We start from the raw sequence: 16,261 nt of genomic DNA on the forward strand, positions 1-16,261 counted from the left end.
AGCTCCTGGCTGGGTGTTGCTTTGCAGCTATCTCCACAAGAACTAACTCCTGGAATTCTCTTTGAATCATACCAATCAATTGGTTTTATATGAACAAAAAGCAATCTGAACCATTTTTATTTCCAATTCAACATGGGAATAAATAAAAAAAGATACACCTTAAAAGTCCCACTTATTGTGAAGAAAACATGTCTTCCTGTATCTGTAAGTTTTTAATTACACTGGAGATTCTATTTCTAGTTGGGATAAATACCAGACTTTTCATGGCTTCCTTGCTTGTAAGTGTGGCTCTCCTAACAATCTTTTTTGTAACTTGGCTCCCAAAGCCATTCCCTTCAACAGACACTGCAAGCACAGCACAAAGAAATTTCACAGACGCCTTTTTGTGTATTAGTGTGAAACCTAGATTGATTTTTTTTTTTTTTAATGCAAACAGAATGCAACTATGAATACTCCGTAATATACCCATTTTTCAGCTGGAAAATTAATTTCTAGCAGCAAAATGTTTAAAATCAAGATGATACTGATAAAACTCTTGCCTGCTTAATTTTCCAATAAGGAACATTATCTAGCAAGGCACGGTGAATTTGAATACCACTACGGTATGCTTTCTCTAATTTTACTAATTTTTCCTCCATACAGGAAGTTTTGTCAAATACAGATTTAACAGACCTTAAAGATTTAAAGTTTATAGGAAATATCCCATACAATATAGAATTGGTCTTAAAATATGCTTACTGAGAGATTAAAGGATATACAACTTAAACCGTTTACTCAAATTTAGATATATAGCCTAATTTCTTTTTCTTTGCGTTATAATGCTACTTAGATGAAGGCAGGGAAATGGTTAGATTTTAATTTAACTTGAATCCTGAAAAATACTTTGACTTCCCGAGACTTCTAACTCCAGTTGGAGTCTTCTGCTTTCTCAGACAAATTTTTCATACCCAGCAGCATACAGTGCTGACTAAATGGCTAAAAATACTAGAGTTGCTAGAAGCACAAAAAGACACCATCACACCCTAATCAAAATACTTCATTTTATGGAAAAGTACATCTTTTAGGTATCTTTTGTTGCATTACTTGATACAGAAATTAAATTGTCTTTTGATTTGTGAAATGCTTTAACAACTTTTTTTTTGCTCCCTGCTTTAATGCATTCACTTCTGTAAAAAAAAGTTGCTTGAACCTCTTTCCACAAATATTCAGCCTACATGAATTCAGCCTCTACTTAAAGTAACCCATATTCCATCAAACTTCCCATAACTTTCCCAGGTGGTTACCAACCTCTAGTCATAATCTAAACGGAGTTCACTCTGACTTCAGAATTTTACACCTTATTCTTTCTTCTCCTCTTTCAATTTTTATTAGTAAGAAATGAAGTTTCCTTCATCTTTAGACATTAAGAAAGGTGCACAACAGCAAATTATGGACTCTTCTCCTGGATACACAATTTCTCCTTGTCTCCGCCCCCCTCTAGAGGATGTGGCAGAGGGAAACTCACTTATAATTGATAACTAATAAAACTAGAAACATATTTGTAATAAATGGATAATATATACAGATTTTTACAATTTGTTGGATACTGAATTATCTGAGATTTGTTTTCCAAACTTTTCCTCACATTGCTACACATTACTACGCTTGCTACCAGCAAGCTACCCAGTTACCTCCGCAGGAGTCAGTTACATTTGGAGGAAGGTAATGTGTTCAGTAGTTCAATCAAGAGCCGTTGTGACAGGCTTTTTCCTGCTGTCTTCTATATTTCGCCTGCAAATTAGTCAAGGTAGCACCATACTTTTTAGACTACAGAGCAGCCAAAACATTCTCTCAACAAATTTTGTCTCTCTCATTCTTTCTGTTTTTTTCCTGGTTTATTTGTATCATTATAATTGCAGCCATAATACATGCATTTGGGATTTCTGTTAACAGCTCCCACCATGCTGTTTGAATGAGAGTTTTGCCTCAGTAAAAGCAGCAGATTTAGGTTTTTGTCAGACGTGTCATAAGAAAAACACAGCTTGCGGCTTTCCTAGACTGGCAGTGGACGAGATTACATACTTTCAACTATTATGCTGTCACCTCTTACATCTCCCCAAAGGTTTTGTTTTATCAAATGAAGCATCTGTGACAGCTGTGCCTGATTATTAGTGGAAACATTATGTAAACAAGGTTCTGCCTTTTGCTGTAATGCAGCAACTTCTCAACCAAGAACAAGCCAATTCTTGAAATGGTTAAACAGCAGATCACATCTTTTCCACTGCTGCTCTTCCTGCAACAACCCTACAAGTTCTACCGAGTAGTCTTTAAAAGAACCCTAGAGAGCATACCTGCATAGATTGACAGCGAAGAGCGTTTGCTCCTCAGCACTTTAATGCAGAACATAGCTGGCTTATAAAATATATGTACCAGTTTGACTAGGAAAAGTAAGTCACATCGATAATCGCCTAAGGCATTAATGTTTTCATACAATCTAGATTAGACCTTGATTTTTAGGTGAGCTAAGCTTACATCTTGAGAATCGCACTCCTGGATGCTCTGATTTTCTTCCTTTCTTGAGGCCACAGGAAGATTCTCCTTCTCTGCTGAGGCATTTCGCTGGACACAGGAAATAAAAAAAAGAAAAGAAAAGAAAAGGTTAATATAGATAAAATTTCAGATATCTAAGTCACATTTGAAAAATCAGGATAAGGACAAAAAAAAATCAATGGGTCAGATATTGCAAACTGTTAACTACTTATACGCTGCATTTTCAGCAAATTTTATGAAGGGAATGTTTTAATACACATTCTCATTAAAGCACTCCCTTGTAAAGGACTACTTCCATATGAATAATCAAGACTTTGCACCTGAAAACTGACCACGCCAAAATGACTTGGTGGTATATTGCTTTGTATGTTACCAAGCAAGATCATAATGAAGTACAAGTTAAATTACATCTTATTTTGTGTAAACATTTGGAGGGGGTATGGGTAAAGGAGGGGTGGGGGGGAAAACAAACCACATTTTCAGAACTCTTATTCCTCTGACTCTTGGGGATTCTGGGAAAGATTTAGGCCCTGGGTTGAAGCTGTTTATGAACTGCTTTAGCTTACTTCAGCTGTCTACAGTCTCTCCCTGCTGGGACCTCACGTCATTGCGAGCTGGCAAAATGTGTTCCATTTTATGCCTTTCACTTACCTCCTTACACTCAAAATGGACTGCTATATGGGGCAGTTACTCTACAATCCAGGCTACCGCTTTATATAAGCGGTGAATTTCCTTCCACTGAAATATTGGCTGTTTTAGGCACGTTTTTCCATATTTCCTGCAACTTTTAAGATTCAAAGGGACATGAACAGGAAGAATATGCACTGCTTTTCTTGTATGGAGCTTGCACTATATTTATATACCTCAGCATTTTTTAATTTACCTTGATAGCTTCATAATTTTGCAGCCTTAAATACTAGACCATGGCATAGCACCACAAGGAATTATTTCAAAAATCAGTGAAATCTGGAAAATGTATTGCTAAATTAACTTGATATCCTGATACATGTATCATTGCTTGTACATCACAACTGCGTACTCTGCTGAGACATAAAGTAACTCAAACAGCTGGATGCACCATAATTTGCTGGTAGTCATGAGATGGTCGTTATGATCACCACTTTGTTATTCTTAGTTCTGCAGAATTATTTGTTTAAAAAGCATTCACCTTCCAGTGTCTAATTCAAAGTCCACTGAAATTCACGGAAGGAATGTAAGTTACGTAAGATTTGTAACTGTTTCCAAAATACATCTTTGCTAAAATCCCCCCCAAAATAACAAAACACCCCCCCCCCAACCCAAATCAAAACGTAATGACTTACTCCTACTCTTATACAATATGTTCCCAGAAAATAATCAAATTTGAAAAATAGCATTTATGAGCCTCTTTTTTCATTATAAGTTTCAGATCATGAAGAGCTTGCAACGATGCTTAGGGATTTGGCTTCCATCAAATTGTCTGCAAGCTATGTTGAAACTCTTCAGGGAAGTGGGGACAGGGAGCAAATCAAAATAATTTGTCTGCAAAGAAAACTTAGAACTTCAGACACCAGTTTTGAAAGCTTGAACCATCCTTTCCTCATGTCTCTTATACTGCATTGAATTGCTAACAAATACAAAGTTTTCAAAACTGATGGAGAACAGGAGAAAACAAACCCAGCTGGTTACTATTTGCAATATAGTCTCTGTTTAACAGCTCTCCAGTGAGGAATTGTCAGTTTTGTAGGCAATTGGCTACTAGAAAAAGCGATGAGGGGGTGAACAGATTAAAAAAAAAGATCAATATAAATAATTGTTTTGTTAAATAATGAATGTCGTTTCATACCTGTATTGAGTGATTTGCCTGTTTGGACTGAAAGAATTATTGCAGTTCTGCACACTTAAATTTCTTCCCATTGAATAAGAGCCATATGTACAGTGAATAATAGTACACACATTCACCTGATTTCTTGACTACCTGAACCAGTAAATCCACGTGGGATGCCAGGAAAACCAGCCAGCTTGAAGCCTTATTAACTCAGGAGAATAAATGCCTGTGCATAGTGCCTCTCATTTCAGAATTTGATTCCTGCTCAAGACTGTACCTTAGCAATTTATATACGTAGCAGATATACCCAATTTCTCAGTATGTTGTACTCATTTCTACAGAACAAGGGCAAGTTTGGGATATTTCGGTGAGGCTGTCGTCAAGAAAGCACTTTCCCAGTGTCAAGTTTTCAAAAGTCTACAGCATTTCCTACCTCTAGGAAAGGGGAAACCAGGAAAATTTCCACTTCTCACCCTCTTCAATATTCAAAATAGTCAAGTGCAATATTATGTCTTAGAAGTCTTCCTCTTTTTTCTCTCCCAAAACTAAAGATTTTTCGAGGTGTTTCAATTTTCATATGATTACCTTAACCAGTAGGATGGGATTCTGTAACAGCCTTTAAAAATCACTTGCCACAGCTGCACTGCTCAGACACCAGCCAAGCTAGGGAGCAGCAACAGGTCTGCTTCACTCCCTGGCTGGTTACTAATGGATAAACATTGCATCCCTTCAGCTATTGCACAACCATCATCTCCAATTATTTTTCGTATTGTTACCCTGAGCTGACGTTGATCTGCACGTCTTGAGTTCTAGTTTAAAACATCACCACATTTCTCGCAGCAGCCAGAGGAGGATAGCAGAACAGAGGGCAAGGTGTCTCGCCAGGCCCTGGCTGGGTCGTCTAAATTTGAGTTCTGTCCTTATGGCCAGAACACCACAGGGCTTTCTTGCATCTTATGTAGGTACTTCTAATCTATAACATTTTGAGACGAAGACTGACTTCTTACATTGGGGGGAAAAAAAAAAAAAAAAAATTAACATTTTTGAAGGCTTATCTGTTTGTTGATGATGTGGGAGTCTTTGAGGTAGACTTTGCAAACAAGATCCTTTGTTATTAAAAATAATCTCTCCTAATAAAAAATGAATATGCTATTATTTGTCTGAATGAAGCCTATTTACTAGACTGACAGCTTACCTAATAAAAATGCCATCAAGTGTTCCAGAGTGAAATGGTTTGGAAACAGTTTCTGAACTCCTTCCTAATTTGCTTAGAGCTTTCTGAACCCTCCTCAAAGATTTTCAATACAGGATTTCACATGCGAACATTTTTTCAAGGATCCCCAACCCTTTTATCTTTTTTTCCTCAAAATAATTTAGAAATTACAGCATCTTCCTGGTGAGACCTTACAAGCTTGACTAAAGACCAAGCTTTGCATTTCAGATACTTGAAATAAGCAAAACTGTTTACAATGCATTTAATGTATATGCTTGCAGATGAAACTAGACTCCGTTGGTGTGCGCTTTGCTTGCAGCAAAACTTGCAGAATACTTATGACAGGGAAGCAAGCCAAACTCATTATTTCTTTGAGTTGTCTTCCAAAGTCTGCACTGGAATAAATGACAGAGCCCAATTCTGTTTCATGCCTTTGAAATTTCCTTCAGTTATGCTTTATATATTTTTCATTTCTAATATCAAACAAATTTGCTTCTCAAAGCGTGCATTGTTATTATAATGCCCTCATCTTAAGTGCTAAATAAACCTGCAAAGTTAGGTCAACCGAATTCCATCTTTCAAAAGGTTTTTGACTTTGTTGTGTAGTTCAATTCACTCCTATGTTAGAAATAGTCTTATCAGATCTTTCTTCTTCCCACACAGCTTTTTTGGCATGACTGCACAACTCTTACTCTCTAGTCAGCATTTGTTCATGTGAGATGCCAGAGCGCTGTTGACAGGACTGCTTGCCAGATGACCTGCCAACACAAATGTGGGTTCCATCAACACATTTATTTCCTGTTACTTAGACTGTCACAGATTCTACTCTTTTGTACACTAAGGGTTTCTAGTGATATTCAATTTCCATGTTAAAAAAAAAAAAAAAATTAAGGATACTCATACTGATCTAACAGGAAGATTGCACAGCATTTTGAATGTAAGCAAACAAACTAAGCAGTTTCTGGCACAGTGCAAGTTCATGATACCCAAGGACCAAAAAAACCCCCACCAAAGCAGTTCTGAGAGCCATGATGATTTTTCTCTAATGATGGGCAATGTCCTGATATGCATATTCATAGCCTGTTTTGATAAACTTTCAATGCAGAAATCATCGGAGTCTGCCCAGAAACACATTTTTTGCTACCGAAAGCTTCACTGGCCCAATCTACAAACATTCAGAAACTACCTACAGCAAAGACTTGCTAGCCTGTCTTGGGCATGCCCGCTGCGCCTGGCTGCGCTTCGTGACATCCGTCTGGCCAATCTCAGAGACCCTCCTGGGCTGGGGGTCGCTTCTGTTCACCCGCCTCCACTGAGGTTACTAAAAACATGGTTTGCAAAGAGGCTACAAATAAGAAAGAACCAAGGCCTGAGTCATCGCCGCTTCTCAGCGCACTCAGTTTATGTTCTTCCGGGAGATGTCTTACTCCTTTGGGATGGAAAAGGCTTATTGTCATGTCTAGGCAATCCAAAATTGCTCAAGGATTTGTAGCACTTACTGTGAAAAAAATAGAGTGGTTTTGTACGTAGCAGGTGGATGAAGTTGTCAGAGCTTTTCTGGGCAAGGTGCATAGCGCAAGAGCCAGAAATATCTCCTTTCCAAAGTCAGTTCTGTCTGACTGCTCCTGGAAACCAGGGACTTTGTATATCACATGTGCACACAGGCCAATTGCCATGTAATGCCTCGCATATTTATTTCAGTCAAGAAAAACGTGTCAATCCTATCACCTTTTCCTTCCCCCCTCTTTTTTGGGTAGCACCAGTTGCAATTACAGAAGTCCACAGCAGCGTTTCGGATTCTATGATAGACAGACTTGTGACTCACCCTCCTAGCCCTACAAATTTCAGACATATTAAAGTAATTGAGTATCTACTATGTCTTTCCACAACAGAAATCACAGGTAAATATGTATTAATATCTATGTATAGTATAAAGGAAATCATTGTATCACATTTCTTTTTATCCTGACTTTAAAATCTTCCAGTTTAACTCCTATGCAGAAATAAATGAGGAGTCCTATTCTAGTAACAGTAATCACCCTAAATATACCTATGACAGTGATGGTCATCATATATGTATATACATATATTTGCCTGTGTTTACGGTAGAGGTAACTAGCTTTTCTCTATTGTACAGTCAATATTATTCAACAATAAGTGGGAGAGACATAGCTCAGTTTTTATTTCTATTTAATGCACATCTACAGAGTTACATTTATGTAGGGCAATTCTTCTCAAAGGACAGCAAATCCTACAATGTACCAGATCTTTCAACTTCTACATACTGTTTTTTAAGTAAACAGAATTGCCCTTGATTTTTTTTTTTATTTGCACTATATTCAAATATCTTTAAATTGGAAAATAGCTGCTTACTGGTATATATTATGCCAACGCTGAGCATTGAGCACAACAATCAGAAGTTTTGCAAGTAACGTAGGACAACTTCACTCCCGTTAGAAGTGAAAATTGTTAGGACAACCTTAACATGGATACCGACAGACCACATTTTCTTTTCTTCACATTTCACGTGCATTTGTGTTGGTTGTAATGGAATTTCTCTGAGATGAACACTCACAATAACCTCAAATGGCTGAACATCCGTCAGAGGGAAAGGACTTGTTCTTTCAAATACATCATTTGGGATGATAGATGACATATTTAGATGTTAATTTCCTGAATCGTACTTTTCATAACATTACTGTGAGTGCAGAATTTTCCCTCACACGTACAGCCGCTTCGCAATAGTATATTATGTTGGACATAATATGGACATTAATGTTTCTAAATTTTTCTAAGTGTTCTGGGGTCTTTCCTCTCTTGAAAAACCTACTCTAAAAGAATGAAAAAAAATAATTCAAAAAGTCTCATTTGTCAAGAGCTAGGGAAGATACCTTGAAGTTTTCAAGCACTGTTTGTAGTATTTCCTACTACATAATTCTTCCAGTTAAAGTCAATCTCCTTGGGAAAAAACTAGTTACTAACACCTCAAACCAGTGGAACTCATCTCTAATTGAACATCCTTCCTACACGAGAGCCCGTACAGCGCTCCCTGAACTCCAGTGAGCTGGAGGATGATAGTCTACTGTCAGAGACCAGAGCAAAGCACCCTCTCCTGGGGAGCCCGTCCAGCATAACGTGTAGCAAACTCACAAATGTGCTTAAAGATAAGAAAGTAGCACAGAAACAGAAGATGCAAATAATAAGGCACCTTCCTCAGGTAATATACAAAATGTATTTGCATTTACAGTATGGAGTGGAACTCCATTAGCTATGCTCAGGCATGTACCGATTAATTTGATACCCAGATACCTCCAAGACAGCTGCAAGGGGCTGGTAAAGGAGGCAGGACTTGCCGGAGAGCAGTGCCCTTCTACAGAATAGCTGGAGAGCTATTCTAGGACTTTTAAATAGGCAATGGATGCCAATTTAAAGCAATTCCCCAAATACCTAGCTATGCACAAACAAAAAGAAGCCACACCTGTTGATCATTCATTGTGCTCTGAATTCTGCTGGTTTTTTCTAATACAGCTTATTTTGAAAGCATTGCATATTTCAGATAATTTAAATACATGTTTTCTAGTAGAACCTTAAACCAACATTTTCAGTTGCCTCACTTCCTTGTAACAACTGCAGTTTCTTATTTATATTTCCATGCAGTTGAGGGGGGAAAAACCCTCATAAAAATGTATGCAATCAGTTTTCTCAGGATCAATAAAAGCAGCTCTGTGATGATTCATTGTACCTCCATTTTCAACACAGAGTGAAAATGATGTACGTACTTATATTTAACTGCAAACAGGATAGAGGATATCTAAGTCACATGCTTTGAGAAGATTAAGCAAAAGTAAACAAAACAAAATTCTGTTAAGATTATACGAGAGAGGGGCAAAATTACCTAAATTAACTGAAAACAAAACTTAGAAACACTTTTCCTTGTATGACCTTGTGAAACCCATAAATCTACATTAAGCTGAGGACAAAACATCACCATCTCCTTGTCACATAACAGACAGGCATATGTTTGTATGAAACATATGAGACAATGAAATACTGAAATTACTGGAGTCGGTTGTTAAGTAGGCTGTTCAGGAAAATTAAACACTAAAGAGAACCCCATATATCACACAATTTTGGAACCTAGTGAGGCTAAACACTTACAGTCCAAATTATGTTTTAATCAATAATGACCACCATAAAAGAATCTAAGTAGTTCTAAGTAGTGCTTAATGCACACATACCCCACATGTGTCCATATATAATTTTATATAATTATAAATAATTTATAATATCTAATATATAGCATGATATATAATCTTGATATAAATAATATATTCATTTAGATATAATTGCATGTGTGTGCACAAGTGTGAGAGAAGACAGACATAGCACAAGATTAAGATCAAATATCACCAGTCTAATTACAAAATTCATTTTTTAATGAGGTCATGCTAACGTCCTGGTTCTTATCCTTCCTAACTGACAAGATAAAAAGAAAATTCAATAAACTATGATATTAAAAGGTATGTTTCCAGTATTTAAGGAAAAAGCAATCTGATCATTTTATAAGTCCCACAAGGTGGCAATTTCATGAGAGTTAGAGAAAGTGACGAGTTTGTTCTTTTTTGTATGTATTTTCCTACGTTTTCTTCCAGAAGACACAGTTAATATTGAACAAACTGTTATTACACTTGCCAGTGTTTAGATTTGAAGGTCACTGCAAGTTCTCCAGAGCATGCACTATTCTTTTGCGTTGGGTTTGGGGTTTTTTATGACAGTATCCATTTTATATTTCAAAACACTGTCGTTAACAGAGTAGATGTTCACTTGCACAAAGGACAGTAAAGAACCAACTCCCTGGTGTTTTTTTTTTATTTTTAACAGGAGTTGAATGGCCCTTATGTCTTAGAATATTTCCTAATAATAATAATAGTAGCAAGAAGAAAACTACTTGTAGATGGCTCGTGATGGCTTAAAGGAAAAAAACAGAAAAAATAATTAAATAAACTATTCACCGTGAAGCACTTGTTCTGTTCTAAAGTTGTACAAGTCTTGAATAGCCTATGCAGTAGTTTCCAAAGTAAATGTTTATAATGCCCCAGCTATCAAGTGCTCTAAATAGAAATAAAGCAGAGAAAAGAACAACAATTGTACTCCCCTCTTTGCAGAGGGTGGAACAATACCATTGACACTGATACTTTTTGAGTTTGTATAAATGTGTAATAATCTGAAAGCAGAGCATTAAAAACTATTTGATTACCCGCAACTTTTTTAGTCTTTACTGGTTCACTGTAGCAATTCTATGTTCTCTTGTTTTATACTTCACTCTTCTATTACTAGCATCTTTTGTATGAAAAAAATAGAAAGTTAAAACAATAAAGGTATTTAACCTTCGATAAAACAGTGTACCGCAGTTTACATCTGTTACTATCTCTAAAGCTGCGAATACCTCCATGTACCACCTCCCCGCAAAACATTGTTGGTCCTAAACTGCTTATGCTTAGACTAATTTTACTTCTCTTTCACGTTAATAGGGTGGAGAAAATCACAACCGGCCAAAGAACAGTCCGAAGTCTAGAACTAATCAGACAGCATTTCCTGAAGGCTCTTACAGCCTTGGAAATCTTTAATCACTCCCATTAGATCTAGATAAGACCTAATAATAGCCCAGCAAAATTTCAGTTTGGGCACATTCTGACAAGCTAAATTTGCTCTGTAAGATCATTCTGGCTGCCAGATATTTCAAGCTTGCATTTTTTTCATTGTGCCTTCTTATGACTTCAAACCAAACTAAACAAAAAAAATACATCATTTAAAGCGCAGCTTGATTCCAGTGATAAGAAAACTAACCGGTATAAGTCTGAAATCTATTAATAGTTTACTGTAGAGGATAGTCAAGTGCATCCTGTTTACAGGGCAATTCTACCGCCATACGCTTTTGGGTGATGAGAGCTTGTGCAGTTACGAGAACGATTCTTAATAAAAAAAGACGTTTGTAATTTTCTGCAGATAACAGAACTGAGATCTGCAGCTAAATATATATAGAAGTCTCCTGTAATGTAAGAAAAACTATTGAAATGTGAGGACAGATGGCATTCTGACATTACTCGAAATGGCACTGCATCGTAATAACACCACAAAAAACAGCTATTCAACTTTGAGGGTCACTGAACAGGAATGTTTTCCAAATGAGTCCCAATTACAAAAGCACCTGTGCCCAGTAATTTTATGCTAATCCAAGGAAAACGCAACATATTTAGCATCATGAGTCTACATAATTTCTCATTTATTACCTGTAGTAATTTAGCCTATTGTTTACCCGCTCTATTTCAATAGAGGACATAATTGGAAAGTGAATTTAAAGGACACTTGGCTTACATTCTGCTGAACCCAAACTTATTCCTAGAGCAAACTTAAACAAAGTATGCTAACATAAATACCAGGCTAAAATTTGTACATATATAAGAACCTATAAAATGAACCCATAGAAATGGAAATTACATCGTCGGTAAAAAGCAATACAAGATTTCAGTATTATCATCAGCGAGTGGCACTGCATTCCATAAGAGAAGCCAGTGGAATTGGTAAAATATTTGCTTTATGCGATTATCTGTTGGGATTTTGTTTGTAACAGGGTAGGTGTTCCCACAGCTGTCTACAGCTTCTGGCTCATTTTAATCATTTGGCTGATATGTAAAGAAGAGAAAAATATCTTTTGAAAAACATCTCCTATTTTATGAGTGTATAGCAATATACGAAAGTTTGTGCCTTAAAGAACAAGAGATAAATTACACTTCACATAACCCAGTTCAGAAATTTAACAAGTCTTGTTAAAGACATCTTATTATTAGATGTCTTCTACTCCACATGTAGGTGTAGCTTTTGTTAATCCTGACTTTTATAGGGGAGAGAAATGCTCTATTGCTATACAATTTGCTTTCTTTGAAGTCAGCTGGGCTAATGATACAAACATTTTCTGAAGGCTAGTGCTGCCTCTAATGATGTAGTGAAGTGTGAGCTGCATACATACTACATATTTTGAGGACAGCTCACTGCTGTGGGAAAGCTGTTGGTAACACGTTAGGGATTTGGTCCTGCAAATTCCTAGGCACCACCGCAGCAATTTCAGTGGGAACTGAAGAGGGTCAGTGCCTTACAAAAAAAGGGTGGGATTCCTATAAGACGACCCTCGCCTCTATCTTTTTAAATCCCTAAATGCAGCCTTTTTCTATGACCTTTCTGTTCCGAGATTTCCCTTAGATTAATTTCCTATTCTGTCACAGATTTTAAAGAAAACGTTTGTGTAGTACTACAGGCTTTCAGTCCTGAGTTCAGATCTCATGGCACTACAGTTAGGTCACTGGGTTAACATAAAGTTATGCTGCAGACATTTTTATAATTCATCTGATAGTGTGTTGTTAAGGTCTACAGACAGCCGTTGCATAAATATCTCAAGAGAAGTGGATCCTAAAACCTTTATTTATATCACATAGGCGTGTACATGTCATTGGATATATTTAAGAGCATAAAAATATCATTGCTAAACTGCTTTCAAGGCACTTTATTGCACCCAATACACCTAAACCTGTATTACCTAGATAAAAGCAAAAGTAGAATAACCTCTAAAACGGCCAAGGAAAGAATTACATTTATTACTGAAGGCTCTATGTAGTTGGCCTAGAAATAAGACTGGATTTGCCATGTAGCACATCAAGATTTTCTTGAATTATTGTGCTGTTAAAAGACTTTAGTAATAGACTTCTGGCATGCCTATCATTAGTCATTTGTATTTCAATTATAAGGTGTTAATTTGTTGTTTCTCTAAGTCAAGCAGAAGAACTGGGGACAACTTGAGAAATACCAGGGTTTGGACATAGTAAAAGCTATATCTCCTTTTCATATCCCGTAATTATTTAAAGGATCCATTCTGCGGAATATTACCTATGCTACACACCTGATAAAAGCACTTAGATATCAATGTTTTTCTAATAATTTCTTAAAAGGCAGGATTAGCTCTACTATGTTTTGTTGCTTTACACTAACAAAAATGTCCTTCAAATCTTATTTCTGAGTACATTTTTGAAATCCAAGAAAGAGAGAGTAAACTTCAGCATGACTTTCAGGGTCTTCTATGACTGTCTGGCAATGTATTACAGGAACTTTATTTCCAGGAGATCTTTCTAACTATAAACAACAGATTTTAAAATATTTTTCCCCAGCACACCTTGAAGACGATAGTGCTGAGTATGTGGCTTGACACTGCAAAATCCCCCAAAGTTCCTCTCGGTACTGCCCGAACACTCACTCCGTTTCTAGATATTATACTTTTTACCTACTTGTAATGTCACCTGCAAAGACCAACCCAGATTCATAAGCCATTTAGCAGTCAGAGTAGCTGAACGATGGCAGAGGGATACAGAGCACTATCTGACTGACCTGTGCAAATCAGAGCCTTAGGGTAGCTGAAAATTTGTCACCTAGATAGGGCTGCTGATTAAAAAAACAAAACCAAACAAAAAATCCCGCCCCCAAGCCCCAAACCACCCACACCCCAAACCCAGAAATTAAGGACAACTTGTCAGAAAGCATATAAGGAAAAATGCAACCAGTATAATATTTAAAAAAAAAAAAAAAGAAAGAAAGAAAAAAAGAAAGAAAGAAAGAAGGAGGCATTAGAGACAAACGATAAGTAAAAAAGAGCAAATATAATTCATTTTGATAATGTGTCTGCATGCCACTCACAACAGCGGATAGAGTTATTCATGCGAGATTGTCTCCATCGTCTCCCTATTTTTAATTCTTGCTTGCTTGTCACATCATAAATTGAAACTTATTTGGAACAATGAAAAAGTGTGGACCTGATAACAAACAGCATGCTCAAAATAGCTCTCCTACTGTATTTTGCCATAGACAGTGCCCCTTATTTCACAGAAAACAGGAGTACCACATGGCAAACTGCAGGATCACTTATTAGTGGAAATAATAATAATAATAGGACTTTGTTTCATTCAGTTGTCTGTGCTGCATTTTACACGGCTTACCCCACACAGGGACAATAAATGAAATAGCAGTCCATCAAAATTAAGAATATTGTGGTAAAATACAGAGACAATTCCACCTCCAAACTAATGCAAGTATTCTTTTAGGCCCCACACATGTGAAGTGAGTGAACACATTTCAGGCTTCCTGAGACTTCACATGCATTTAAAATATAAAGATGGGAACTGATATAAATCAGGATAGCAAGTAAACTGCAGTTTACATTCTGCATAGGAATATCAAAACTTTAGAAATATGCTGTATTAAAAAGTTTAAAAAAATAAAAATATCCGACTGCAGAGTACAGGTTGTACATCATTTGAACAAGTACTAAACTGCATAGCAGGGTGGGTCTGAACTTTCATTTGTATTATGTGCTAAGATATCTACCACATCAGTATTCTACATTTCTCTAGAGCTCCTAGCACTGCCAGAAAAAAAATAAACAACCACCAAAACTTCTTCAATAAATAATATATACATTTTAATCTCTAAATGATGTATCTGGAGGTAAGCTGAGTTTTTTAATGTCTTCCTAATAGAGACTTAGGCTTGTTTGCTGTGATTGGAGATCTCAGATCAGCATGTGTGATATAGTACACTAAATATACTGTAAACATCTAGGCACAGTGGTGTTGTCTGAGGATGAAGGGTCACCTTGACCAAGTTTAATTGCTTTTGGCACTTATGTAACCACTTTACTGCCTTTCAACAGAATTTTTACGCAAGTCAGTAACTTTGCTTTGTAGATTACTTCAAACAAAAGCTAGCTGATGTGCTTCTGCTATTTTTGGCTCTAAATTCACATTGAAACAATTTTATGCAACTCTACTGAGGCTAGTCTAATCTTAAAATCATCCATTTGAGATGCTGCTTTTTCACTTTTTTCTCCCACTCGGTTTGCAGTGGGAGTTAGACATTAACCTTTTCTTTCTATCTTTGCAGTTCTCTAGGCCAGTGCTCTGCCACATCGTGACAGAAACACGAAGGAAGATCAACCAAAGAATCACCAAATCGCATGTATTTTTTTCAAATGTCTCCTAATTTGGAACTACAGCTATGCTAAACTTCATGGTGATCCAAACTATGATATTACATTCACAACTGGAACTTGAGAGAAAGGCAGTTTGTTCCCTCAAGGTTAACATTTGCACAACTGAGCCCAAATTCTAGCCCAACTACTGAGCTAGAAGTACTCTGGTGTCTGTAATTTATTGGATAACGGATGATGCCAACATGTAAATAATTAATTTGCATGGTACTCTATAGTCACTGTATCATCCTGCATGCCTTTGGTATTCAATCAATAGTACAGCAATTTAAAATTAATAAACAGACAAAAATGATTGGCTAAACTCTGCAAAAACTGATGAGTGTGACGTGCTACTAAAGATATTAAATATCTCATTTCAAACTTTCAAAGGGAAACAGCAGCTATAAAGCCATCTTAAGTACTGACAAATGAAGTGTTGTTTCTTCTGTACCCACACTTTCAGCGGATGAGTGTCAGAAATATAATAGTTTTTCCTGAACCTGCACAATTATCTGAGAATTGGAAGAGTCATGTGGTATTCTGACTCAGATCCTTAATATTAATAAAGAAATAACCAGTCACCTAAACAAAGGAATATTGATATGAATTAGCATAGATCTTGATACAAATCAGCTGAGAAGCT

At 36.6% G+C, this 16,261-nt stretch overlaps 1 protein-coding gene across 2 annotated transcripts in view; it reads right to left on the reverse strand.

Annotated features, from left to right (window-relative positions):
- Nucleotides 1-16,261, reverse strand: part of LUZP2 (leucine zipper protein 2) — a 327,671-nt gene that overhangs the window by 12,277 nt on the left and 299,133 nt on the right. For both annotated transcript variants that reach the window (XM_030039445.2, XM_030039446.2), the window contains exon 12: nt 2,512-2,598. In XM_030039445.2, the coding sequence (XP_029895305.1) occupies nt 2,512-2,598 (87 nt within the window). The remainder of the gene's footprint in view (nt 1-2,511; nt 2,599-16,261) is intronic.

Source organism: Aquila chrysaetos, chromosome 16 (assembly GCF_900496995.4).
Source record: "Aquila chrysaetos chrysaetos chromosome 16, bAquChr1.4, whole genome shotgun sequence".
Taxonomy (NCBI): Eukaryota; Metazoa; Chordata; class Aves; order Accipitriformes; family Accipitridae; genus Aquila; species Aquila chrysaetos.